The 26,925-nt window shown below is 35.0% G+C and overlaps 1 protein-coding gene across 1 annotated transcript; it reads left to right on the forward strand.

Annotated features, from left to right (window-relative positions):
• The first annotated feature begins 14,973 nt into the window (after positions 1-14,973).
• On the forward strand, positions 14,974-16,261 carry LOC127790875 (uncharacterized). The gene is made up of 2 exons (XM_052320604.1): positions 14,974-15,431; positions 15,744-16,261. Exons 1-2 carry the CDS (start codon positions 15,297-15,299, stop codon positions 16,125-16,127), a joined length of 519 nt encoding a protein of 172 aa, XP_052176564.1. The 5' UTR covers positions 14,974-15,296; the 3' UTR covers positions 16,128-16,261.
• The last annotated feature ends 10,664 nt before the right edge of the window (positions 16,262-26,925 follow it).

The raw sequence follows: 26,925 nt of genomic DNA on the forward strand, positions 1-26,925 counted from the left end.
CCATCTTGGTGATTGATTGACAAGTCTCAAGTTTCTTCTAAGGCATATAATGATTTTGTCAAGGTATCAACTCCATTATTATCCATGCGAACTTTTTCAAGTTCCAAAGCCTTGGTACTTAAAACATCACATATTCAATGACATCGAATATCAATATGTTTTGAATTTGAGTGAAATGTCAAATTCTTACCAAGGTAAATAGTGCTCTAACTGTCACAAAATAATACATAACGATCTTACTTGAAACTAAGCTCCTAACATATTTCTTCATCCACAACAACTCTTTGCATGCCTCTAGTGCAACACACTTTTGTCACTTAGATTATCATGCCATAGCTCCACTTGCAAATTTTACCAAGTACCCTAATGTAGATTTTCAAGAAACAACATCTCCAGCCATATCAGCATCGGTGTAATCGACCAATAATGGTTTCTCACCCCCAAAGGTAAGACGTAAACCAAATGTCCCATGCAGATATCTCAAAATCCATTTAACAACATTCCAATACTCTTTTCTTGGATTAGAAAGAAAATAACTAATTGTACCAACTACATGAGTTATGTCTAGTCTTGTACACACCATATCGTACATTAAACTCCCCACTACTGAAGCATACGAAACTCATTCCATGTCATCTTTCTCTAAATCTGTAGTAGGACTTTGTTAACTGCTTAATCTAAAGTGTGTAGCAAGAGGGGAGCTAACAACTTTAGATTTATCCATATGGAACCTCTAAAGCACATTTTCTATGTACTTCTCTTGTGACAAAGATAATGTCTTTTCTTTTCGATCTCGAACAATTCTTATACCAAGAATTTGTTTTGCAGGTCCCAAATCTTTCATAGCAAAAGACTTATTGAGTTGTTTATTCAACCGCACAATTTTAACTAAATTCTTTCCCACAATCAATATATCATCAACATAGAGCAACAAGATTATAAAATCATCGTCATAGAACTTTTGCACAAATACACAATGGTATGAAAGGTCTTATTATACCCTTGCTCCCCTATAACTAATTCAAATTTCTTATACCATTGCCTCGATGCCTATTTCAACCCATAAAGACCTTTCTTCAAACGACACACATAATCCTTCCTTTCCTCTTTAACAAAGTCTTCTGGTTGTACCATGTAAATCTCTTCCTCCAAATCACCATGAAGAAAGGCTGTCTATACATCAATTTGCTCAACCTCTAAATCAAGACTAGCAGCTAAACTAAGAACAACGCAAATGGAATACATCTTCACAACATGGGATAAAATCTCATTGAAATCAACTCCCTTCTTCTGGCTGAATCCTTTAACAACTGGTCTAGCCTTATACTGAGGTAGCAAACTACGTTTTTCATGCTTAATCATGTACACCCACTTATTCTGCAAAGCCCTTTTTCCCTTAGGCAACTTTACTAACTCGAACGTGTGGTTCTTGTACAAAGAATTCATGTCATCTTCCATGGCTTTCCACCACTCTTCCTTGTGTTCATCTTCCAAAGCTTCATTAAAGCTTTCCAGTTCTCCCCCTTCAGTAAGTAACACATACTCACTAGGATCATCTCTCGTAGATGGTCTTCGATCTCTCGTAGATCTTCTAACTGGAGGAGGGTCCTCGGTAGTTAGTGTCTCAACATGATCATCATTACCAACACCATCATCAACCTATGTAGGAGTATCTATACTACATGAATCAATTTGAACCTCATCCTCAACTTGACCCTAAATAGATGTAGCTTTAAATTAACCAAATCATCTTTATTCTGAACTGATTTTTTTGGACTTATCAATATCTTGAATGGTCTGATCTTCAATGAACACAACATCTCTACTCCTGATGAGTTTCTTATCAACCGGATCATAAAACCTGTACCCGAATTCATCCTGACCATAGCCAATGAACACACATTGCCGAGACTTTACCCCAAACTTGGACCTCTCATATTTAGGAATGTGAACAAATGCCTTGTACCTAAAGACCTTTAAATGACCATAGGAAACATCCTTACCTATCCAAACCCTATCTGGAACATCACTTTGTAAAGGCACGCTCGGTGACAAATTTAACACATGTACTATAGTGCTCAAAGCCTCACTCCAAAACGATTTCGATAAATTTGCATGTGAAAGCAAGCACCGAATCCTCTCAACAAGTGTTATGTTCATCCTCTCTGCCAACCTATTCAATTGAGGTGTCTTGGGTGGCGTCTTTTGATGTCTAATACCATGCTCTCAACAATAAGTATCAAATGGTCTAGAATACTCTCCTCTATTGTCAGTTCGGATACACTTCAACTTCTTCCCCATTTATCTCTCAACCAATGCTTGGAAGTGCTTGAAAATACTCAATACTTGATCTTTACTCTTCATATTGTAGGTCCACATCTTTCTTGAGTGATCATCAATAAATGTGACAAAATAAGATGCACCACCAAGAGACATTGTCTTCATCGAACCACACATCGGAATGTATCAAATCAAGTATTTCTGATTTTCTTATGAGAGAAGAAGATTTGAATGAGACCTTATGTTGTTTGCTAATCAAATAGTGACTACACTTTTTCAAGTGTACATTAGAGATTCCTAGAATTAGCTCTTTGTTGGACAACACAAACATTCCTTTCTCACTCATGTGACCGAGCCTCTTGTGCCATAACTCAATAGCACCATCATTTTTCATTGCATTCACAATGTCTCTAAAAAGTTTAGCCTGCATCACATATTAAGACAAAGATTTGTTACCTCTAGCCACAACCATGGAACCTTTTGTAAGCTTTCATTGACCATCATTGAATGTACTACAAAAACCCTCATCATCAAGTCTCTCGACTAAAATCAAGTTCAAACAAATATCCAGAACATGCTTAACACCCTTAAACACACAAGTCTAGTACCATTACTAGTTTCTAAGAAAGCATCACCTATGCTAACAATATTGGCCATACCATCATTACCCATCTTAACGGAATCAAAATTACCTGAGGTATATGTAGTAAAGAATTTCCACCTCGATGTAGCATGAATAGAGGCTCCACTATCAATGACCCGACTGCTCTCATGGCATGCAAGATTCACAACATTTTCATCAAGAACAACAAGAAACTCTTTGGTAGTGGCTACCACGCGTTACTCATTATCTCCTTGATTCTTTCATTTTCCATTTTTGCTGTCTCTATTTAGCTTCCAACAGTTCTTTTTAATGTGCCCATTTTTTTATGGTTGTGGTAGCATTCTACGTTGGCAAACTTGTTTGACTTGTTTCGGCTTTTATTATTACTTCTTTTTGAATCCCGATTCAAACTCCTCCCCCTTAACTCAGTAACTAGAACATAAGATTGTGAGGAACTAGCTTGTGACCTTTTTCTCATTTCCTCATTTAGAATGCTAGTCTTTGCTAAGTCCATGGAGATAACACCATCTGGAGCAGAGTTAGAAAGTGACATTCTAAATGTCTCCCAAGAATTTGGTAATGTACTAAGGAGCCATATACCCTGAATCTCATCATCTAATTTGATTCCCATACCAGACAATTGATTGAACAATCATGAAACACATTCAAGTGATCTGACATCAGTGTCCCTTCTATACATTTCAAATAAATCATCTTCTTGATCAAGAACAACTTATGATTTCCAGTCTTCCGAGCATACAATTGCTCTAGCTTCAACCACAAAGAACGAGCATGAGTCTCACTACTAATATGGTTTAATACATTATCATCTACCCATTATTTAATCAACCTACACACTTGGCGATGTAGCAAAGTCCATTCAGCGTCAGATTTATCAGCATGTTTCTCTTTGATAAACACAGGTAAATAGTAATCTTTCACGTAAAAAAGATCTTCCATCTTACCTTTCCATAGATGATAATTTGAACCATTCAAACTAATCATTTGGCTAGTATTTGTTTCCATAGTTTAACACAAGCAAACAAAAAAACCTGAACCAAAGCTCTAATACCACTTTATTGGGATCAATATACCAAATACCAAGTGCAATCACAAAACTAAATGAGACAACTAATTCACGTTGAAAACCCTCTCAAGGTGAGGAGCAAAAACCACAGGACCAAAATCCACCCAAAAGTTTCACTAATATCACCAAATCCAGATTACAAAATTCTCTAAACAGTCACAAGAGGCAAGAGACAACATAATCAATCTTATCTCAAATCAATAAAATAACTAGAGAGATAAGGAAGAACAAACTAAACCAGGATGCAATTCAAAGATGGCTCGATTCCCAAGGATCCCAGCCTCCAAAATAGATCTCTGCCATCTAGATATTAGAACCATGAGTTCAGAACGTACCCTCAAAATTTTAACTCAGTCAGACTAGAATAGGCTATTTGATCGCCTATTTGATCACCGCTGCGCAAGCAAAAATAGAAATCCAAGCCAAACCACAAAGCAGAATGAAAACGGCTCCATTCTCGAGGGTCCTGGCCACCATAAAAAATCCTCATCGTCCAGATCATAGAACAAGGAGTCTCGAATATACCCTCAAAATTTCAAATCAATCGGAGCACAAACGACCATCTGATCAGCTACTCGATCACAACTGCGCATGCAAGAATGAGTATTTGTTATGCTCGAATTTTATAATCTAAGAAGATAAAAAAAAAAATTAATTCATTAAAGGTATTTTAGTCCTGTGAAATAAGAATATTAGTAAAAAAAATCGACTCATTCTTTTATGAAATACCCCAACTATTACAGGGGCATTATTGAGCCATCCTCCAACTAAAAGGAAAACGACCCAACATATTTATATTGATAGCAACATTACAAAGTTTGTCCAGAAGGTGTCTTTAACTAACAAAAAATGTAGGTGATGATTCATTGCTTTTGTTCCCTGGCCAGTAGTCAAACCGACGATTCCAAGGGATGAATCACCTGCTGCTATAGCAACTGCTCTCGATCCGAACATTTCGAATCAAGCTAAAGGAGAAGGAACATGTAGTCTCCTATTGATTTTGCCTTTTTTCAGAATCACAACACTAGTGGACCCAAATTAATTTATACCGTCTAAGAGCAACAAATTAATTTTTTATTTTGATTTTGATGGGTACAAGCAAGCACTACAAGAAAAAAAAGGGACTTTGAGTGAGGGTAAGGGAACAACTACCTAGTTTTAGTGACAACAGAAATTGATATATCATAAACCCAACCCCCCCCCCCCCTTTTAAATAACAAAAAAAAAAAAAAATCAAATCTTTTTGTAAATTTATAAATTTATCTAGACGTCTCAATTTTAATAATTGTATCTCAATTGACTCAATTAGGTACAATTTTATCTAATAATATTTAAAATTAATTTGAGAGACTTGTGTTATTGTTAATGTGGCACACCACGTCATAAAAAAAAAAAAAAATGAATGAGACTCATATGTAAACATATAAAAAAAATAAAATTATATATGTGGGTCTTATTCATATGTGTACATATAAGTCTCACTCTTGTCCTCATGACACAAGTCAAGTAGTTGGACCACGATAAATTGGGATTCGCACTAGTATGTCGTGAGTTTGATTCTTTACCCTGAGCAATAAAGCAAATTCTCCATCTGCGATTTACTTCTTCTGTCAAAATCGAAGGCACAAACGATGAGAAACCGCACAATGATGATAATCTAAATGTAAGTCTCATTTTTTTTTTTGATCGGTGATTTGCTACATTAATAATGACGCATACGTCACAAATTAATTTCAAGTATTAGATAAAATTGTATTCAATTGAACTAATTGATATACAACTGATAAAATTAAAAATTTTAAATAAATTTATAGATTTTTGAAAAACTTTAATTTATTCCCCCCCTCCCGCGCGCTTTTTTAGTGGCATCCATAGCACACGCTTTCACTATTGGTGCTAGTGGGGAGGCTCTTGAAGAGTGGCTCCCTTAGCTGGGGGCATGGGTTGGCCTTTACCGATGGGTGTCTTCAATTATTAATTGACCCCATTATTACTCTGCTTTTAGTAAAGATTTGTAGAGTGCCTTTATTAGTGTTCACATTTGCCTTTGCAAATGGGTCATTTTATCTAATTTTTAGTGACAATTTAGACCGACCTTTTACTGGGTCGCTTTAAGCAGCAGTTTTGTCTTTTTTAACTCACTACCAATTTACTACCAACAAAATACAATTAATACGTGTAGTCATTAATTTAATTATAATCTTTTCTTAAATTGTTATAAAATTTTAATCTTAAGTTAAGAAAATAAATAATAAAATTTTTATTTATTAGTTTTATGATAATAAATATTATTTTAATTTCCATAAGTATTAAAAGATTTTTTTAAAAAATGAAATTAAACTTTACTGGTAATTTAAAAGCGAATATTAAGAGTTATTTAAAAAAAATAAAAAGTTAACCAAAATATATGCACATATATATATATATATATTTCAAGGGGTATAATCCCCCCGTCTCACATTTATTGCCTAAGTAGAAAGTTGCTTTGATTCATCTCTCGTTTCCTACAACGCTGCACAAACCCTCACCCTCTCCCATTCATCTAGATCGAAGACAGAAGAGAACCCGAATTCTTGTACATCTCGTTCTATTCTGTGATGATGTTTGATTGGGTTAACTTCCATATAAAGAATGACTTAATTTGGACGTGAATTGATATAATTTCAAAGTTTTAAGTTGTTGTTAACAAGCTTAAAAATAAATTTATTTGACTAAAAACGTTGTATTTAGACTGCCTAAGTTTGCAAGGAATAACACAGTCAAAGGACGCGGGACGGTACTTGCAAAAAGTATTCTAATACTTAAGTCAGATATTGAAAATGATAAAAATTGTAGAGCAGAATTTCTATCAGTATAAAAAATGTACATTTTTTGGAATGAGTACATGCTTATTTATAAAGAGGCATGGAGTAATCTGAAGTAATTTAGAATTAGAATTCTTACCGATAATGTCTATCTTGATTAATCATAACTTTATTAGGATTAGAATTCTTATGAATTATGTTTATTCTGAGATCATTTTAGAATTAGAATTCTTTATAAATAATTGTTAATTTCTTTCATAAAAGGTTCAGATAAATTTTTAAATGTCCAAGTTATTTAGTTTGCGCTTTTTATGGGACTCTTCGTATTAAAGGAAATGTCTTGGTGATGTGACTGTCCCCGGGAGAGGCGAGGATGCCCATTCCCAAGTGCCTAGCCCTGGGGCCATGGTTGGGGCACGACAACTCTGGCCTTAGCAAGCTCGCGACCACTATGGCTAGGCCGTAGGTGCTTCCCCCATTACTGTCGTGGTAAGTCCGCGAGGATGGCCTCCCATGGTCGCCTGGTAAGGATATGGGGGCGGCTTTACACGGCCGCTCAGCAAGGCCATGGGATTGCCCTCTCATGACTGCTTGGCTAGGCTGCGAGGGCTACCCTATCACGATCGCCCTGGCTTGGCCACGGGGTTGCCTTTCACGGGGACCTTTTGCAATCTCTTTTGTCGGCATGTGAGCCATATCGGCCACTTGCCACAGATCTCCTGTGGCCTTTTGTCACAAGGACATCCCAGTTAAGCTAGGTTTGATCCGTTTATTAATTTATTTTTTTTCTCATGACACATTAATTCCACCATACTCTTTCATTCAAGTTTCTCGAATTGGAAGAGTAGATTATGTTATGACAAGCCCTTGCTTCTCTTGCATTAAGTGTTTCAAGACTCAGGGCCATTCTTTTCTCGTTTGTGATCTATCAATGCTTTCCTCAGATTTTCCAACCACATAGGTTGGGGCTAAGATGGAAGGATGGTGTTCAGTAGCACCATACCTCAGTTCTATAGATGAACCATTGTATAAAAGTGAATCATCTCAAATAAAATCCTTCTTATCGCTGGCTCCCCAGTTTGAGCGTAAGGAAGGATGGACTAGAATCAGGAAGTGACAGAATTTTGAAATCATGATGAGCGTGTTGATTGAGGCTAGAGTTAAGAACTTACACTTGGTTCTCTGCCTATCATTAGTGTCGAACTTATCCACCATGTGGAATCCAAGTTTAGTTGACTATAGCCAATTACCTTTGTGGACTTTTAGGGATGAGCTCTTAAGGCTAGATTGTTAAAGATGAACGAAGCTTAGGCGGAGCATCTCTCAAATTTTAGTCCTAGGTAGATCACCAAATTGCATTTAGGTGATGGCGTACGTGAAACTGGGATGAAGTAGGGACGTTATGTAATATGGTTCTCTAGTCTATTGTGGATGACTAGTTCTGTCATAGTACTTTTCATTAACGAAGATTGCATCGCCACTCTCTGATCTTTTGGCTTTGACGAGGAGTTCATTTGTGTCTAAATGTCGTGAATGCTTGTGAGCATCTTATCATCTGCGTGTGTTTGAGTCAAGTCATTCATCCATTAACACAGGTGACTCTCAAACATCTTAACTATCTTCTTTGTAATCCCTAAGTGTTTTTAACTTCCTTTTTCTTAAGACGATGATCTTCGGATTATGTTCCTACATAACCATACTTTTTGATGTTAGGTTTTCCTTAGATTGTTTTCGTAATTTTGAGTCTCGATTTTCTATGTCATTCTCATGCTTTATGTGCTCCTAATTCTCGGTTTATGCTTATTTCTCTGTTTAACATTTTAGTAGCTCATGCAGTATATAAAATTTTGTAGTTTAGCTTTTGAATCATGAGTCATTCAAAGCTTTTACTACTTACACTTTTGCTTTCGCTAGGAGAGAGGTGTCGCGATTGCTCCCCAATCTTTTGTGAACATGGGACATACATTATGCTTCCCCCCCCACTCTTTAGTTATTTGTTGATGATGAACTTGCACTTCTACATTTTTAGTTTTAATCCGGTCTTCACAATTTTGGGCTTTTCGACTTTAGGTTATGCTTGATTGTTCTTACGAATCTATCACCTTTGATTCTAGGTTATCCTAGATCATTTTTGTGCTTTTAACATTTTCGATACATAATCTAATTTCGCACATTTTTCACTCTTGATGCTAGGTTTTCCCTTTATCATTCTAGCCATTCTTGCATTTTCTTTGATTTCTTGAACAATTCCTGCACCCTCGTGCTTCAGTTTTTGGACCGTTATAGTGTGTTCATGCTTCAATTTTTGGACCGTTCTCGCACTTTCATGCTTCAATTTTTTGAACCATTCTTACGCATTCGCGCTTCAATTTTTAGATTGTTTTCGTACTTTTGTGCTTTGGTTTTTTGACTGTTCTCGCACTTTTGTGCTTCGATTTTTTGTTTTGTTTTTGAGCATTCGCGCTTTGATTTTTAGACTATTCTCGTGCCTTCATGCTTCGATTTTTTGAACTCTTCTCATGCTTCGATTTTTTGAACCATTTTCATGGATTCACGCTTCGATTTTTAAACCATTCTTGTGTATTCACACTTTGATTGTTAAATCGTTTTCAAGCTTTCGCTCTTTGGTTTTTTGAGTCGTTCTCGCGCATTCATGCTTCAAATTTTAGATCATTCTTATGCTTTCCCGCTTCAATTTTTTGAACCTTTCTCTCGCATTCACACTTCAATTTTTGGACCGTTTTTGCACCTTTGCACTTCAATTTTTTCAACCCTTCTCGCACCTTTGCGTTTCAGTTTTAGGCTTCATTTGTTTACTTGAGTTTCTATCCCTTTTTAATGCGTTCATTGTCCTAAAAAAAAAAAAAAAATTCACAAAAGGGCCGGAACAACCATAAGATGAAAGTTATTTTATTTATGCATCATTGAATAACATATATACATTTAACCTTACCTATGATACTTTCCTGAGGCGAGCACATGGAGTCTGAATTCCTTTGCGACCTTTTGACCTTCAAGTGATGAAACAAGTTTTTGAATCTATTAAAAGAACCTCTTGTTCCTTCATTGCTCCCCTCACCTTGAATTATGCCCATGGCCTTCATGGTAGTCAGTTTGTTCTTTCTCTTGGGCTTCTATGTCCACAAATTCTACTAGTTCCCTATCTCTAAGCAGTGCCTCTATCTTATTCTTTAGGTCTTGGCATTTGTCACTAGAGTGGACTTGAGTAATGTGGAATTGGCAGAATGCATCCCTTTTTCTCCCCATAGGCTTTTCATCCTTCTTGGGGAATTTAATGAGGCCCGCTCCTTCAACAACTATTAGGTTATTGGAGCGTGACAGTGTGAGCGGAGTGTATTCTATAAATTGGAATTGAAAAGTATCATTGTGTCTTTTGGCCTTCTCTTCCTTCTAGCTTATCTCTCCATTGGAATCTTTTTTTTTTTTTTTGTAGTCTTTTTCTTCGTTTCTTCTGACTATTTGTATTACTTTGGCTTGCAGGTCTCGTATTTCTAGAGTTGCATTGTGAAACCTATTCACGTATTGTCAAAGGGTCTCTTTGTTGCCTTGTTTGATATTGAGAAAATAAGTTGCATCTTTTTTCCTTTAACTGTTGATAATGAAAGCCTTAATAAACTCACATCTCAGTTGTTCGAAAGTGAATATGGAGCCTTCTTGCAAACTATTGTACCATGCTTAAGGTCAAAGGGAAAGCTCGGTACATAATTTCATCTTTCCATTCATGTAATATCATAAGGGGCTCATAGTTCTAAATATGTTCATGAGGATCGCCCTTGCTAGAGTAGTCACTCATCTGGGGCATCTTGAATTTCTTTGATAGAGGTTTCTCAATGATGGCTTAGGAAAAAGGAATTCTCTTCCTGGACTAATCTTCTAGTGCGGGTAACAACTTCTTCTACTCCAAGACTCTCTCGATCATCATTTCCATATTCACCATTTCACGAGCACTAAATACTAACAGGTCCTCAATTTCATTAATCTTTTTCACAAAGCCTCTTGGTGGAGGTTGTTCCTCATCAATAGACGTACTTTCAACGATCTCAAGGTATTTCCTTTTTTGAAGACCCCTTTGGGTGTTGTTGCACTTTCTCGATGTTTCCTCCTTCTCTTTTTCCCGCATTTAGGAAAGAAAATTGTCTTGAGCTCAAGTTCTCTGAGAAGGAGTGGAGTATGACCAAGTTCCTTGTAGTTTCAGTGTAGTCTTAGAACTTCCTTCTTGTGCTCCTTGTTGTAGTGTCTGTATTCCTTCCTCATGTTAGTGTCACAAAGCCTCATACTCCGCCCGTGGTACCATGGAAAAGGTCTACCCAACCGGGTCTGTGAATCCTAGGTGAAGAGTTTCTTGTTGACCCTGGGGGTGGACTTCCAACTAGCCCTAGGAAGAGGCTCCTGAAGGTTCTTAGGGGTGAATTCCCAGTTGGCCCTCGAAGGTCCCTGAGGGTGAATTTCTAGCTAGCCTTGGGAATGGATTCCCAACTAGCCCTTGGAGGACATTCTCGAAGGTCCCTATGGGTGAATTCCTAGTTGGCCCTAGAGAAGGCCCCTAGAGGAGGTCCATGGGAGTGAATTCCGTACTAGCCCTAGGAAGTAGCCCTAACGGTCTCTTGATATGAATTATGTGCTAGGCTTGGGAGTGGATTCCCAGTTGGCCCTGTGAGAAGGCCCGTAAAGGTCCTTAGGGGTGAATTCCATGCTGACCCTGTGAATGGCTTCCTAGTTGGCCCTAGGAAAAGACTTTTGGAGGTCTTTAGGGGTGAATTTCGTGTTGACCCTAGGAATGGATTCCTAACTAACCTTGGGAAAAGGTGAATGAATTTATGGATCATAAGTACAACTAAAAAATAAAAAAATTTAACCATAAATTCCTTTAAAATCTCTCCAAGGGAATGGATTATGAAGGAATGGCAAAGGATTACCTCTTGACGTGCAGATCCAAACCTAAAAAGCAGTAATCACTAAGCCAATCAAGTGTCCGATTTCTAACAATATCCACGCGAGCTTGTAATCCAAAAACTTGGAAAAGGACTTTCCTAAAGATGAAAGAGTGCTAGCTCAAGAGAGTGGCGTGAGAGCTTTCTCACATGCATGTCACAAGTCACCAATGGCTTAGAGGCATCTCGTCATCAAGAACCTAGATTATAATGTTTCTTTGCTTCCTAGAAAGTATAGCTTCCATAGGATCACTATTATGCTATGGCCATAGACTTCAAGCTATATTTCCTTAAAGTGGCCCACGAGACATACCTCCCCAAATTAAGAGTCGATGAATCTTGTCTTGGCTCACACACAACCTTCACATGTTTCATGATATATCCAATCACTATTGTACTCACACCTCTTATTAAGATACTTCATTAACAGTATCAAAGCGTACGAATGCACATGCAAGACATAGTGGGGACCTCAAGTCAAAAAATCACTTGCATAACTACCACTAGAGGTTTCTTTAGACACTCTTGCAAGATCCCTAAATAATCATTTTGGTCTAGTCACACTCCGGTGAACTTGTACTCACTAGCAAGTACCTGTGTACTAGCTTAGGTATCCCATATTCATAGTCTATAAAATCACCTACTACCGTTCCTAAAGGTAATAGCATAACACAAACTGGTCTCTTTGTGTCATTGATGTCCTGTCTTGATGACACTTTTGACCAAGGATATGTTTAAGATTGTACTCTAAGTGTATCAAGAACCTTACAATTAAAATCACACCTACCCCTACTACAGAAGAAGGGGTAATGTTTTTGGACAATCAATGTGTCCATAGTTATCTCATCATTATATTATTGTAGTTGTGCTAAAATACATCTTTTTGCCGACGATTCTATAAGATTGAAGCTGAAGCAAATGCTGTCAAAGCAGTTGCAAAGGGTCTGTGCCCATTAAAATTTGTATTAGATATGTGTGGTTTTGACATCAACAGGTGTGCTTCTCAGTTTAAATATATTACCCGTTATGCTCTCAGTTTGTTCTTTTTTTTTGCTCGATTTCCATTCTCAAATTGACAGGTCATCTAGTACAAATTCACCTTCACTAACACAATTGGTGACAACTTTTCCCACCTTTAGTGGGGGTGGTTAACCTACCCAAAGGTATTCTATCTTGTAGTGAAGGTGGATTCTAATTAGAATATAATTAATTGAATTATTAAACCCTGCCAAGAACAACAAATTAGGCATCCAAAGACAGTATTCCACAGGAAGTAAACAGGATTTGCATGCATGGAAGAAGCATCGTCCAGCTTAGAATATTGATGGCAGTAACTGTTCATGTAATTAATTTTGTACCCTTTTGTGCGTTCTTAATTTTCTTAGTCTTTTTGTACAAGTATCTCATCATAATTAATTCCAACAATAAAAAAATGGCTGATCAAAAGGTTTTGAAAAAGAATATTCCTTCAGAACTTTGGCATGAAAAACAAGAAAAAAAATATTGACAGGTATTTGTCTTGTTCAAATATATGGTTAATATTAATAAGTCACACAATTCTGTATATTTATTAGACTTTTTAAGAGCCAAAAAAGCAATCAAGATGTTTCAGAAGCAATTTGTATATATTGCTCTTTTATGACAGTGGTCCTAGTATATGGTTGATCACGAGCTACAGAAGGGAAAAAGATTGCAGGAAAAAAGGTATTCTCAGGTGAACGGTCCTAACCAATTGACAGGGATCACACAAGCAAAGTAATTGAAGGACCACCAAGTTGCAAAACGAACCGACCGATATGCAAAATGAAGACAGGGAAGGACCACCAAGTATCTATTCGATTTCGGTTTTCAGTTTAACTGAATCGACCGATATGCAAAACGGCGCCGCTTTGAGTGCATTATAAAAGAAAAACAACGGACATGGAAAGACCAAACTAATAAGTATTTTGGCAATTTTTATTTTACTTTAAAACTTAAATTTACTAAAATATAACCATTAGATGCTTTTAATTTTTGGGTATGTAGATCACTGAGTCAAAGCGAATTTGATGATCGATTCTGATCGTTGAAATCCGTCGTAGTTTGGTGGTCGGTGATATTTTTCCAGAAGTTGAACTAAATTTCGATCTCTTCGATTATTTTGTGGGTTAGTTCAGTTTTCGATTACCATGGTTTAAATTTTAGTTAATTCAGTTTTGATTAATTTAATTAGTTAGAATTAATCCATCAGTTCGATTTAATTATTTTAATTAGTGATTTTTAGTTGAACCGATTATTAGTACACCCTTCAACAACATCCAATACATAAATAAAGCATCTGGAAACTCTTTTCAGGGTTGGATGGGTGATAAAAAGGCTAAAGTAATTTTTTTTTTTTCTTTATTTTGGAGCCATCCATGTGCGCAATACTCCAACAGAATTTTTTTTTTCTTTATTTTGCAGCCGTCCATGTGCACGATACTGCAACACAGATTTTAATTCACGTGGATAAGCCAGCTTGCTTTACAACTCATTTTTATGAGGTACCATGCCCCACATATGCCGACACATACGGTTCCATTCATGCTTGATCATCGTACATATATGCCTTCTCATACTGTGCAGCCCGAGTTTCCAATCATGCTTGATCATCGGATCGTTCTCCCAAGCTGTGAATCATAACAAAGTTAGATGTCTACAACGTCTTTTTGCACCTCCCACCAACTCTTGTCACTAATGGGGGGAAGGGAACGCAGCTGATTCACCCCATCATCAACCCAAGCTGGAAATTTTATAATATTTAAAAATAGTAATTTATTAAAAAACAATTAAATAAACGTGATTAATTGATTGATTGATTGATTGAATGAATGAGGAATATATTAAAAAAATTTATATTTGAATAGTTAAAAAAATAATTTTTGTGATAAAGAATTTTAATTTTTTTTAAATGAGTGTTGTGAAATTAGTTTCAAGAAAAATTCAATTGATAATTAAATAAATGGTAGTGATAATTATGAAGTAGTGAGTTGAAAATTTATGTTTGAGTTAGTGAATTAAGTGAAATCAAAATATGAGATAACCAGGCTGGGATGAATTGGCTATCTATGACTCCATACCTATTTGTGATTGTGGCAAGTTGAAGGTCTTAAATGATCGATACGATCGTGATTGTGTCATACAGTTTTTAATGGGTTTATTTGATTCTTATTCCCATTCCAGAGATTAGATTATGCTTCTTGAACCCCTACCCCCTTTTAATCAAGTTTTCTCCATGATTCAACAATAAGAACAACAACATCTCATGCTTACCCAACCCTCTAACTCTAACCTCATGGCCATGATGGCTAATACCAACCCCTCTTCTGCCAAACCTGCCCAGAAATTTTATCACGTTGTCGCTCAGAAACCAACTCGTCCTTATTGCACTCATTGAAAAATCCAGGGTCACACTCTTGAAATGTTACAAATTAAACAGGTACCCCCCTGACCATAAGTTTTATGGCAAGAATAAGAAGTTTGTTGTAGTTGTTGTTGCTCCTTCTCGAGCATGTTCTGTTGATAATCATGATGAAGAGTCCTCTGAGACTATGGTTCTTACCAAGGGTCAATATAATCAATACTGGCTTTGTTGCATTCTAAGGACACTAGTTCAACCATGGCCACCATGTTTGTTACTCAACATTCCCCATCTCCTCAGCATGTCACTAACTCCAAAGTCGCTGGTATGGTTACTTATTTCTCCACCCAAACACACACCACTTGTTGGATAATAGACACGGGAGCAATAGATCACATGATATGTTGCCCCTCTCTCTATTCATCCATCACGACCACTATATCTTTTTTCAGTTAAATTACCTAATGGTGCAGCTGTCCCTGTTACTCACATTGGTGTTGTGCACTTATCCGAGAATTTAGTCATTCACAATGTGCTTTGTGTCCCTTCTTTCACTTTCAATTTAATTTCTGCCCAAAGGCTTGCTCTTCATTCTTCTTGTTGTCTTATTTTCTTTTCCCATTCATGTTTTGTACAGGACTTGTCATCTTGGACAACAATTGGGATGGGTGAAGTGAGGGATGGTTTGTATCACCTACTGCGACTTGGTGTGTCACCCTCAGCTTTGGTTGATGTTTTACCTGCTTTCCCTTATAAAGACCAACTTCTTAGTGCTTCTGTTACACACAAGGATTCCACTTCTGATTTATGGCATTGTAGACTTGGACACATTTCATTTTCTAGGCTTCTTTTAATTGATGATCCTCTTGCAAAACAGAACCTGAGTTCTTCCAATACACATCTCCTTGTTGTGTTTGCCCTTTGGCCAAGCAACATCGACTCTATTTTCAAATTTCCACTAATAAATCTCTTAGTACTTTTGATATTGTTCACTATGACATCTGGGGTCCAAACCCCATAATTGCCATTGATGGTTCTTGATTTTTCCTTACCCTTGTTGATGATTTCTCAAGGACCACATGGGTCTACATGCTCAAACATAAATTTGATTTGAGATCTTGTATTGAAAGTTTTTACTACTTAATTGAAACTCAATTTCAGACTAGAATTAAAATGTTCAGAAGTGATAATGGAAAGGAATTCCTTATGACAATTTTTTTTAAATATAAGGGTATTATCCTCCAGACTAGTTGTGTTGAAACACCCCAACAAAATAGGATAGTTGATTATGAGTTAATTTTTCTAAATATTAATGAATTATATCCCTATTTTTTTATCTTATATTAATGTTTAATTTGAATAATTATGCACATTATGTACTATTGTCAGGATGATATGAAGAAATTGACATTTACCGAGTAATTGATGATGTTAAAGAGTCAATCGGATAGTCAACGTTACTACTCAAAATCTAGTGCAATTGAATCATCTATTAAATGGAGTCCAATCAAAGAAGGCCCAAATCCAACATAAAGAAAACCCAAAACCCAACTTGTAAAATTTTTTTTATTTTTATTTTTAAATATTTATTTTATGAGTGCTTTTTTAGGTGTGTCTTTTAGCTAAAATCCATTTAACTTTAGGTGTGTGAGTGCCTATTAAATATAATTATGTCTAGTTAAATAATTGAAATTGTGTGGTTTGTATTGCATTTTGTGGACTATAAATAACTCACTTGGTTGCACTTGTAAGGGTGATTATTATTCTTGAATCAAAGCTTAGTTATTTTCTTAGATTTTCTCTTTAAGAACTGTTCTTGTTCTCTCTTCTTCTCTATCGTCTTCTCTTGTGATCTTACTTTCTTTCTTTCTTCTCTTGAATTCTTATGTCATTTATTGTTACTTTATTATTAACCGCCTAAATGGCCAGTTAATTTATGCCTTTAAATTTCTGCAAATTTAATTCACATCTTTTTATTATTCACCGCCTAAATGGCCAGTTAATTTCTGCTATTTTAATTCCTGTCATTTAAATTCTGTTATTTAAATTACGCCATTTAAATTCCTGTCAATTAACTTTTAAATGGAGATGAGTAGTTAAATCCAATCTTGGGTTAAGGCAAGGATAGTGTCCAATGCCAATGATTCTCAAAGAAAGTTGCGCTTTAAATGAGTGACATTAATTTAAATTTCAGTATGGGTGTATAATAATTATTAAGAAAGCACTAGGTTTGGATTGGAGCGTAAGTCTAACTTAGAGCTTTCATGCCATGTATGGGAGTTACTAGAATTGGAAACGCTATCATACCCAAATCTGGATGATTAATTTAGTTATTTTGTGTACTAATTGCAATCGAATTTATGGTAGTTGCTTAAACTAGAATCCCACATATCATGTATGGGGATTGCTTAAATTAGAACTATCATAATCTCTAATTGCATTTAATAACAAACTCATATCTGAAATTAAATTAATGTTGCTAATCTTTTCTACTAAAAATTGGGGATCAACGGATTGGTGCTGAAATTGTCTTAACTCAAGTGCTATCCAATTTCATATTCTCACATTCAGCGTTTATTTCAACTTCTGCCTTGCTTTATTTCCTAATATCCATTATCTGAAAATCTATAAAAAATCTTGTTGCCAATTCATCCAGATGCGTGTGCGTGTGTGAGACATTCTTTTTCTTTTGCCATAAATAAATCTCTCAATGGACGACCTAAACTCATCCAGAAAATACAAATTTAAATTTGAACTACAACTGCACTCGACATTGATGAGTATAAACCTCTCGCCAAAATAAAGAAAAAAATATAATAGTTTTATTGTGTTTTAATTGTAGGGTGAGAGTGCAGCCTGAGCGGAAACACCAACACATCATGAATATGGCTCCCGCCTTAAGATTCCAGTCCAATATTCCACTTAAATACTAGAGTGATTGCATCCTAACTGCTGTTTACATTATTAATAGAACACCCACACCATTACTTCATAATAAAACTCCATTTGAAAGCCTTTTTCATAAGCCACCCATTTACCATCATATGAGAGTTTTCGGATGCCTTAGTTTTGCTTCCACCTTATCTCATGGAAGAAAAAAGTTCAATCCGAGAGGTAGGACATGTGTATTTCTGGGTTACCCTTTTGGAGTGAAAGGCTACAAATTGTTAGATTTACAAACTGAACAGATTTTTATTTCTCGGGATGTTGTGTTTCATGAAAGAGTTTTTCCATTCAATACAAGCATCTCACTTCCTAATACATCTCTTATTCCTCCCATCCCTCTCATCCCACCCACACCTTTTAATTTTTCCTCACATAACTCACCTTCACCCCCTTTTGCTCATCAACATTCCAGTATCTTTCCAACTTCTTCACTACCTAATCACTCTCCTGAGATAACTCCGCCTATCTCTTCCTCTCATTCTCCATCCCCCTCGCCACTTCACCAATCTGGCATTCCTTCCCCATCCCTACCACCTCCTCCTCTCCCTTGAAGGTCCACCAAAACTAGGCGTGCACCCAAATTTCTGTAGGATTTTCATTGTCAACAGAAGGCCCTTACTTCCTCCAACCAGTTGTTGCCCAAGCACCTAAGTCCTATACAAGGTACTTCTTTCTCCCTTCTAATAGCTTATCTTATCATGTTTTTTCCCTTTCTTACCAAGCTTTCTCCACTACCATTTCCACCCATTTTGAACCACAAATATACAAACAAACCTTCAAACACCTAGGCTGGTGTCAAGCCATGGATGTAGAACTGGCTGCCTTAGAAGCTAACAACACATGGCAACTTACAGATTTGCCACCAGGGAAAGTGCCCATCAATTATAAGTATGTTTACAAAATAAAGTACCATTCAAATGGGTCTGTTGAAAGATTGAAGGCCCACTTGGTAGCCAAGGGCTACACACAACTTGAAGGGGTAGATTATCTCCTGTTGCCAAGTTGGTGACTGTGAGATGCCTCTTAGCAATTGCTCTAGTTAAGGGCTGGCATTTATATCAATTTGATGTAAATAATGCCTTTTTACATGGGAATTTACATGAGGACATTTACATAAAGAAACTCCTGGTTATACCAAAGGGACACCCACTCAAGTCTGCAAACTCCTAAAAAGTTTATATGGCCTCAAGCAAGCTTCAAGGCAATGGTACTCCAAATTTTCTCAATCCCTACTTGAATTTGGTTTTTCACAATCCAAGGCTAATTATAGCCTCTTTACAAAGGAAAATAATGGTTCTTTCACAGCTTTACTAGTATATGTCGATGACATCCTTGTGGCCAACAATGATATTAATTATGTCAACCAGTTGAAAGTCTTCCTTGACAGCAAATTTAAGATAAAGAACCTCGGCTCTTTGAGGTATTTTCTTGGCATTGAGATTGCACACTCCTCTAAAGGTATCCATTTGTGTCAAAGAAAATACACTTTGGACATTTTAGCTGATTCTGGAAATTTGGGCAACAAGCCTACTAAGGTTCCCATGGAACAAAACATCAAGTTAACTCAATCATCTGGCCAACCTTTATCAGACTCGAGTGTATATCGAAGACTGATTGGTTGTCTTCTCTATCTTACAATTACTTGACCTGACATTTATTACAACGTGCAAACTTTGAGTCAATTTATGGCTACCCCCACTAATATTCATATCTGTACTGCTTAAAAAATTCTTAAGTATCTCAAATCTACACCAGGTCAGGGGTTACTTCTCCCAGCTCATCCTTACTTCAGCTCATTGCTTTTTGTGACTCAGATTGGGTCTCTTATCCCAACCCCAGACGCTCAATGACTGGGTACTACATCTTCCTTGGTTCATCATTGATTTCTTGGAAATCAAATAAGCAGTCCGTTATTTCTCGATCCTCAGCCGAGGTTGAGTATCGATCGATCGCAGTTACATGTTGTGAGCTCACCTGGCTACGTTTTATACTTTCTGCTCTCCAAGTTTCTCATCCTCAACCCGTTGCCTTGCATTGTGATAACCAGGCTGGCATCGACATTGTTGCCAACCTTGTCTTTCATGAGAGAACGAAACACATCGAGCTTGACTGTCACTTGATTCGTGACAAAATTCAAGAGGGTAGCATCAAAACTTTTTATGTTCCAACCTCCAAACACTTGGCTGATCTTTTGACTAAAGCTTTGCCATCTGTTGTTCTTCACTCTCACTTATCCAAGATGGGAGTTCTCAATCTCCACTCTCCATCTTACGGGGGGTATTGAAGCATAATACATCACATTCAAATAAAGAGAAAGTGTCCATTATTGAAGAAGGATGATTTTCATCCCTTTGCTTTTACTTTTGTTATTTTTCTGCTTTTTACTTTTCTTTTTATTGAGCTATACAGAGAGACAATGATGTATTTTCTTTTCTTTTATAGGTTGTTAGAAGATTCCTTTTGTAATGGTATATAGATGATTGAGTGTACAGTTTTGAGGGACAAGATTAGAGAATATTTTCTCTCCATTTTATGGGCCTTTTTTTCTCCTCTGCATTCCTCTGTTCTTCATTTCGTTACAATAAGACAAGTGGAACAAAAGAAAAAGCATATACATATGTAGTTCAGTGGGTCGTGTGTTCGATTTCTTCCCTACGCAAGAGTTAAAACCCCAATTTGTGATTTATCTCTCTCTAGATAATCGAGGGCACGAGCACATGAGATCGTGCAAGGAAAATTATCCCAAAGATATACATATATGGACAAGTATTAAGGTATATGTGAAGGAGGAGAAATGGGTGGTCTTCCACACTTAGCTACTCAAGTAATAGTGAGAAGAATGGAAAAGAGAACGAAGAATAAGGAGGAAGGCACATTATTAAGATTTGAGGTATGAGTAAAAGAGAAGAAAAATAAGAAGGCCTTATTAAAGGGAAGAACCTAGAAGCAAAAAAATCTTTCTCGAGCACTCTATTAAGATACTTTATAAAAAAATGTTAAAAATGACTATGCAAATGTTTAAGGATTCTTGAGAAGAGCATGTTATATCTATACGTTGGATGCATTTGAAGTTTGTTGAAAATATAATACATGTTAAAATATTTATACAATGCTTGATATGTGTAGCTCACCTTCAAATGTTTTTTTTTTTCTTTTTTACAAAATGTATATATCTATAGATGTAGCTGAGGGATTTTTAAAGGGTAAGGAAAATATTAATATTTGAAGGAGATCATTCTTCCTTGAGCAATGTTGCATCTTCATATCCCTATGTCTAATATGCTTTAAATTATCATCTTTGGAAATAAAATGTTTACATAAAAAACATGTTATTTTGCATGAAAATAAATCTTATATAGAGATGTGTAGACTTATAGATTTTTATAAAATTATAGAGTCTACATTCTCAAACTCAACAAAATTATACTATTTAATAGAGAAAGTGTATTAAAGTTTTACATTTAATTACTACAAGAAAAATCAAATTTAGTGACGAAAAAATTCGTCACTAAAATAAGAAAATCTATTACTAAATTGTTTAGTGACGGATTTAGTAAAGGAAAAAATTTGTCACTAAAACTAGCTGGGTGGTTTTAGTGACGAAATTAGCGACGGGTGCTACCGTCACTAATCAACGACAGGATTACCTGTTGCAAATCTGAGATGGGAAGCTCGTCACAGATTAGTGACGGGGCTTTCTGTCACTAAAATATTTTTTAAATAAAAAATAAAGATTATATATTTTAATTTTAAATTATTTTTATTGCTAATCTGTGACTGGGGGCTTCCCGTCACTAAATTATAAATAAAAATATACAATATATATATTAAAATTTATATAAAATTAAATTAAAATTTTATTTGAATTCCTAATATGTGACGGGGCTACCGTCACTGATTAGCGATGGGAATCCCTGTCGCAGATCTGCAACGGGATTTCCTGTCACCAAATTATAAATAAAAAAATAAAAAATATATATTAATATTTATATAAAATTAAATTAAAATTTTATTTGAATTCCTAATCTGTGACAGGGCTACCGTCACTTATTAGCGATCAGAACCTCGTCACTGATTAGTGACAATTAGTGACGAGGCTTCCAGTCACTAAATTATTTTTTAAAATAAAAAATATATATTATAATTTAAATAAAATTAATTTTTTTAAATCATGTAAGAATGTAAAAATTAAAAAAATAATTTCATTAATTATGTTTAATTAAATACAAATGAAAATATAAATAAAATTACATAAATTAATTTTTATATAAAAGTAAATATTTTCATAAATATTACTATTTACAAATGTTACAAATGTTAAATTTTATAACATTATATTTGTATTTCCAATTTTAAAATTTATATTTAATAAATACCTCACTAACCAACAATATTTATAACATTATATTTGTATTTTTAATTTTAAAACACAAATAAGAACTAATTAAAATACAAATATTAAGCTTTTTATTTATAATCATTATAATATATTTAATAAATAAATACATAAAACACTGCTTTTACAAAAAAAAAATTATATATTTATTAAAAAATTTATATATAATTAATATTTATTTAAAAAATTTTAAATTTTATAACACTGTATTTTTATTTCCCATTTTAAAGCTTGTATTTAATAAATACCTAACTAACTAACAATATTTATAACATTACATTTGTATTTTTAATTATTAAATTCAAATAAAAACTAATTAAAATATAAATATTAAGTTTTTTTATTTAAATTTATTATAATATATTTAATAAATAACTATGTACAACACTATTTTAAAAAAATTTGTATATTCATTTTATTTTTTATAACTACTTAATATTACATTTATAAATGTTGATTGACATAATAATTTTTTTACGCATTATTTAATAATTTTTCATATAAATCATCACTAATATATACACAATATATAATAATATATAAAAAATATATAATTATATAAACATAAAATAAATAATAACATACATGTAATAAATATAAATAACAGATATATTAAAGTGAAATTGACATATCAGTTTAAAGTAGATAATCTATAACTAATATAAATATTCTTTATCTTAGAAACATTTAAAATAAATCTAACAGTTAAAATAATAAAAATAAATATATAGATAAAAGAAAAGAAAAAATACCATATAAGAAGTAATAATGCCCAACTAAACTGCAAAATATATTAATTGTGACAGCAAAGGACGAAGGGGGGGGGGGGGGGGGGGGGGGGGGGGGGCGATTTCAATTTCGCGCGCGCAGGCAGGTGGGGTGGCGGGGGCATGCCAGGGAAGCGAAAGAGGGGTGGAGGCGTGGCCCGGGGGGGCGGGGGGCGGTGTGGAATTAAAATAAATTAAAAAATATTATATTATATAAAATATAAATAATAATAAATTTATAAAATTAATAAATTAAAAAATAAAAATAATAATAAATTTATAAAAAATAAAGTATTATAAAATTAAATAATAAAAAATAAATATTATTTCTTTTTAAAATATTAAAATATAATATTTTATTTTTAAGAATTAAAATATAAAACAATATAAATAATATAAATACTAATAAAAATAAATATTTTATTTATAAAATATAAATATAAAAATCATAAAATATAAATTAATTTTTAAAAATAATAAAATATAAATACACATAAATCAAAAATAGAATTAAAAATTATACTTCTCATTATCGAAATTATTTTATTGAATCTTTATGCCCCTTTATTTATGTTTTTGAATTTGCACTATAAATATTGAAGGCACTTGATATTAATTGCTAGATATTTAATTTCATTTTTACTTGGTATAACATGTCACGTATTGTCAAATGTACGATCTTTGGTTGTGCTGATATTGGGGTTCTTCATAAATTTTGGTGATTCATATATATAGAATTATAAAATACAACAAACAAAAACAATCTTAATACGAGTATTATTCAAAAAACTTGGTGCATCAATTCCAACAATAAAAGAAATTTTTATATATTTTTTGAGAAGTGCTTATTGATTTGTACAGAAAGCATATATCAAAATTACTTAAAGTAATATTATGTCTTTTTAGATGCATTTGTCTATATGATCATTGATTAATATATGTTACGGGTATATCTAGTTCTATTCCTTACGAGTGGGGGGCTCAAAGCAGCGGGCCGGCCCAATCGCATAGGGTCCAGTAGACCTCGAACTGAATTCGTCGAAGTGAGCTCATACTTTGTTGGAGCCCAAACTTAGATCGCAGGTCAAAGCAAGCTCCTAGAAATACCCCTAGTTCGCCAACCAATTTGAGCTAGCTCCCAGCAATTCTTGCAACTTCGCCGGCCTAGCTGATCAGCTCACACAACGAAAGGGTCATATGCCAGAGAATATAAACGAACTAGGGGTCGCCCCAACTGGGCCATTCTAGCCCAATTTGACCCTATTCTCTTGGCCCATGTCAGTCCCATCCTAGTTGTAACAACCCGTTCTCCCAATCAAGCCATTACTCGGGAAATCTCAAGTTTTTTTTTTTTTACATTCACAAGATTTATAAATTTTCTTTTTCCATCCAGCCAATCTTAAAAACCACAACCTTCGCATGCCACAAAACCCCAAAATTCCCCAATCATACCCATTTAGCTAACAAGGATTAAAGACTGAAGCTAAGTAAGATATTTCAAGTGTATAGTAGAAATAATAAGATCAAAATCCTAATAGATTGTCATGTGTTACCATAACATAGCATGTTCATACATAATTGTCTCGAGACTAAAATAAGATCAGAATAAGGATTACATGCCAATCGTACAAAAGGTGATATCAAAAGTAATTTAACATGCATGATTCCCTTCTTCAACTTACTAGCCACATCTTTCTCTTCGCTGCAAGCCCCAGCTGGAACGTTGAATGTTCTAGGGGCATCACCCAAGTTAGATGCTGAATCATCTAAGTGAATGGCATAAAAACAATTTTTATGAAATGCATGATTGATCATGTGCATGGCATAAATCAGACTCAACATGTCAACCTTGGGACATCACCTTGGCGTACTTAGTCCCTGGAAAGTAATCTGGCCACCGCCTGTGGGAACCACCATTCCCACGTTTTCTGTAAGAACGAACATCGCCTCGTCTACAAGGAGACCCCAAATCCCAACCCACCAGTCATAATAGTGACATGATTCAAATATGACAATAACATGCAAATCATGTGTCATGCATGTCAAGATATCATGTCTAGTTAATGCATCAAGTAATGATCATTATGCGTAAAATAATAAATTTAGAAATAATTAAGTCTCTCACAAGCTAAAAAATTTGAAATGGAATACCGAGAGTATAGGCAGATCAATCACTAAATAAGGTAGAACCACTTACCTTGCAAAAGACGATTTTGCCCCTAGTGTCGATTTGCCTCGAAATTAGTGCAAAACTTCAAACTCCTTGGCCAAACCACCCCCCGGCCAATAATTCCCAAGAAAATCAATAATCCAAATTTTTTAGGATTTTCCAGATTTTTTCTCTAATTTTCCTCAAATTCCATAACCTTAATTTCTTCAAAAATACAAAATAAATACCTAATCAAGTAATTTTTTTCCATTTTTCTCCATGAAAATTCCTAGAACAACATTTCCAATCTTCAGAAATTTTCTGGGAATTTTTCAGAGTTTCTCCCTATTTTTCACAATTTTCTCCCAAAATTCCCTTTTCTTTCAAAAATCAAACATAAATACTTCCATAATCATTTTCCAAAATTTCTTCCACAAAAATGTATAAAAACACTTTCTTGATTTTTTGGATATTTTTCCAGAATATTTTTCTATTTATATTCTTATTTTTCTTTTTCTTTTCTTTTTTTCCTATTTTTTTCTTACCTTTCTTCTCCAGTCGTCTTCTCTAGCAATGGCGACCAGCGACTATCTCCGATCAATGATCTGACAACAATTACGGACTCCTTTTGAGCTTCTGATCACAGTGGTGGCCTCCATGGTCGAAACGACAACCGAAAACACCTCGAAATGGCCGATTACAGTCGGCTCCGGCGGCCTTCACAATTTTCCGGTAAGCCCCAAAACTGCTTCAAAACACATCCAAAAATCACCAAATTTTTCAGAAATGTTCTCCACTACATGGGCAACAAAAGCCCTCAACCAATTTTCTCAAACAAACACTAAAACACCCTCAATTTGGCTGTTTAAGTTCCTGCTCCGGCGACCTTCAATATTTTTTGGTTATGCGTAAAACCCACTCTAAACTACCCCAAAATCTCCAGATTCACTCCCCACAACCCAAGGAACAATAGCCCCATATCAAAAACAATCGATTCTCTCTCTAAACCCTCCAATCGAACTTGAATTTGTATAAATCCATTCGGCCACGAGTTTGCTATTTATAGGCGATTTCGGCCCCAAAATCCTTCAATTCTCGAGTTAATCATACCCTAAGATGCTAGATCTAACTCATAATCACCTTGTTTCAACATAAAAATTGAGAAAAATCCCTCAACATATCCGATTATATCTTCGGCCATATACGGTCGATTCTTGCGTTTTCCATGGCCGATCTTCAGCCAATCTCCACCACAACCAGCCCATAATGGTCTGAACCTACCCTAGGACCCTCTGGAAACCCTCCCCGACAACGACATGATGGCTGGCAAGAGATTGCAGTGTCGTACCCGATGTTATGATAATTTCATATTTGCCCTGCTCAATTTTTCTCATTTTGCAAATTGGTCATTCCCCAATTTTTTAGAGTTTTGTCAAGGACCTCAAACTCTAATTTTCTCATTTTAGTCCCCAAAGAATTAAAAATTCCAATTTAACCACATTTGATCCAAATTTAGAAATTCCACATAGGCCCTGAATGTTTGAAAAATTACATTTTTACC

The sequence above is a fragment of the Diospyros lotus genome, chromosome 14, assembly GCF_014633365.1.
Source record: "Diospyros lotus cultivar Yz01 chromosome 14, ASM1463336v1, whole genome shotgun sequence".
NCBI lineage: Eukaryota > Viridiplantae > Streptophyta > Magnoliopsida > Ericales > Ebenaceae > Diospyros > Diospyros lotus.

What these genes read in the sequence shown, in the direction of transcription:
- LOC127790875 (XM_052320604.1), top strand. Translation starts at nt 15,297, where the DNA reads ATGGTTCTTACCAAGGGTCAATATAATCAATACTGGCTTTGTTGCATT. An exon ending in CACTAACTCCAAAGTCGCTG is followed by an intron (nt 15,432 to 15,743) that starts GTATGGTTACTT and finishes TGTTTTGTACAG; the next exon opens with GACTTGTCATCTTGGACAAC.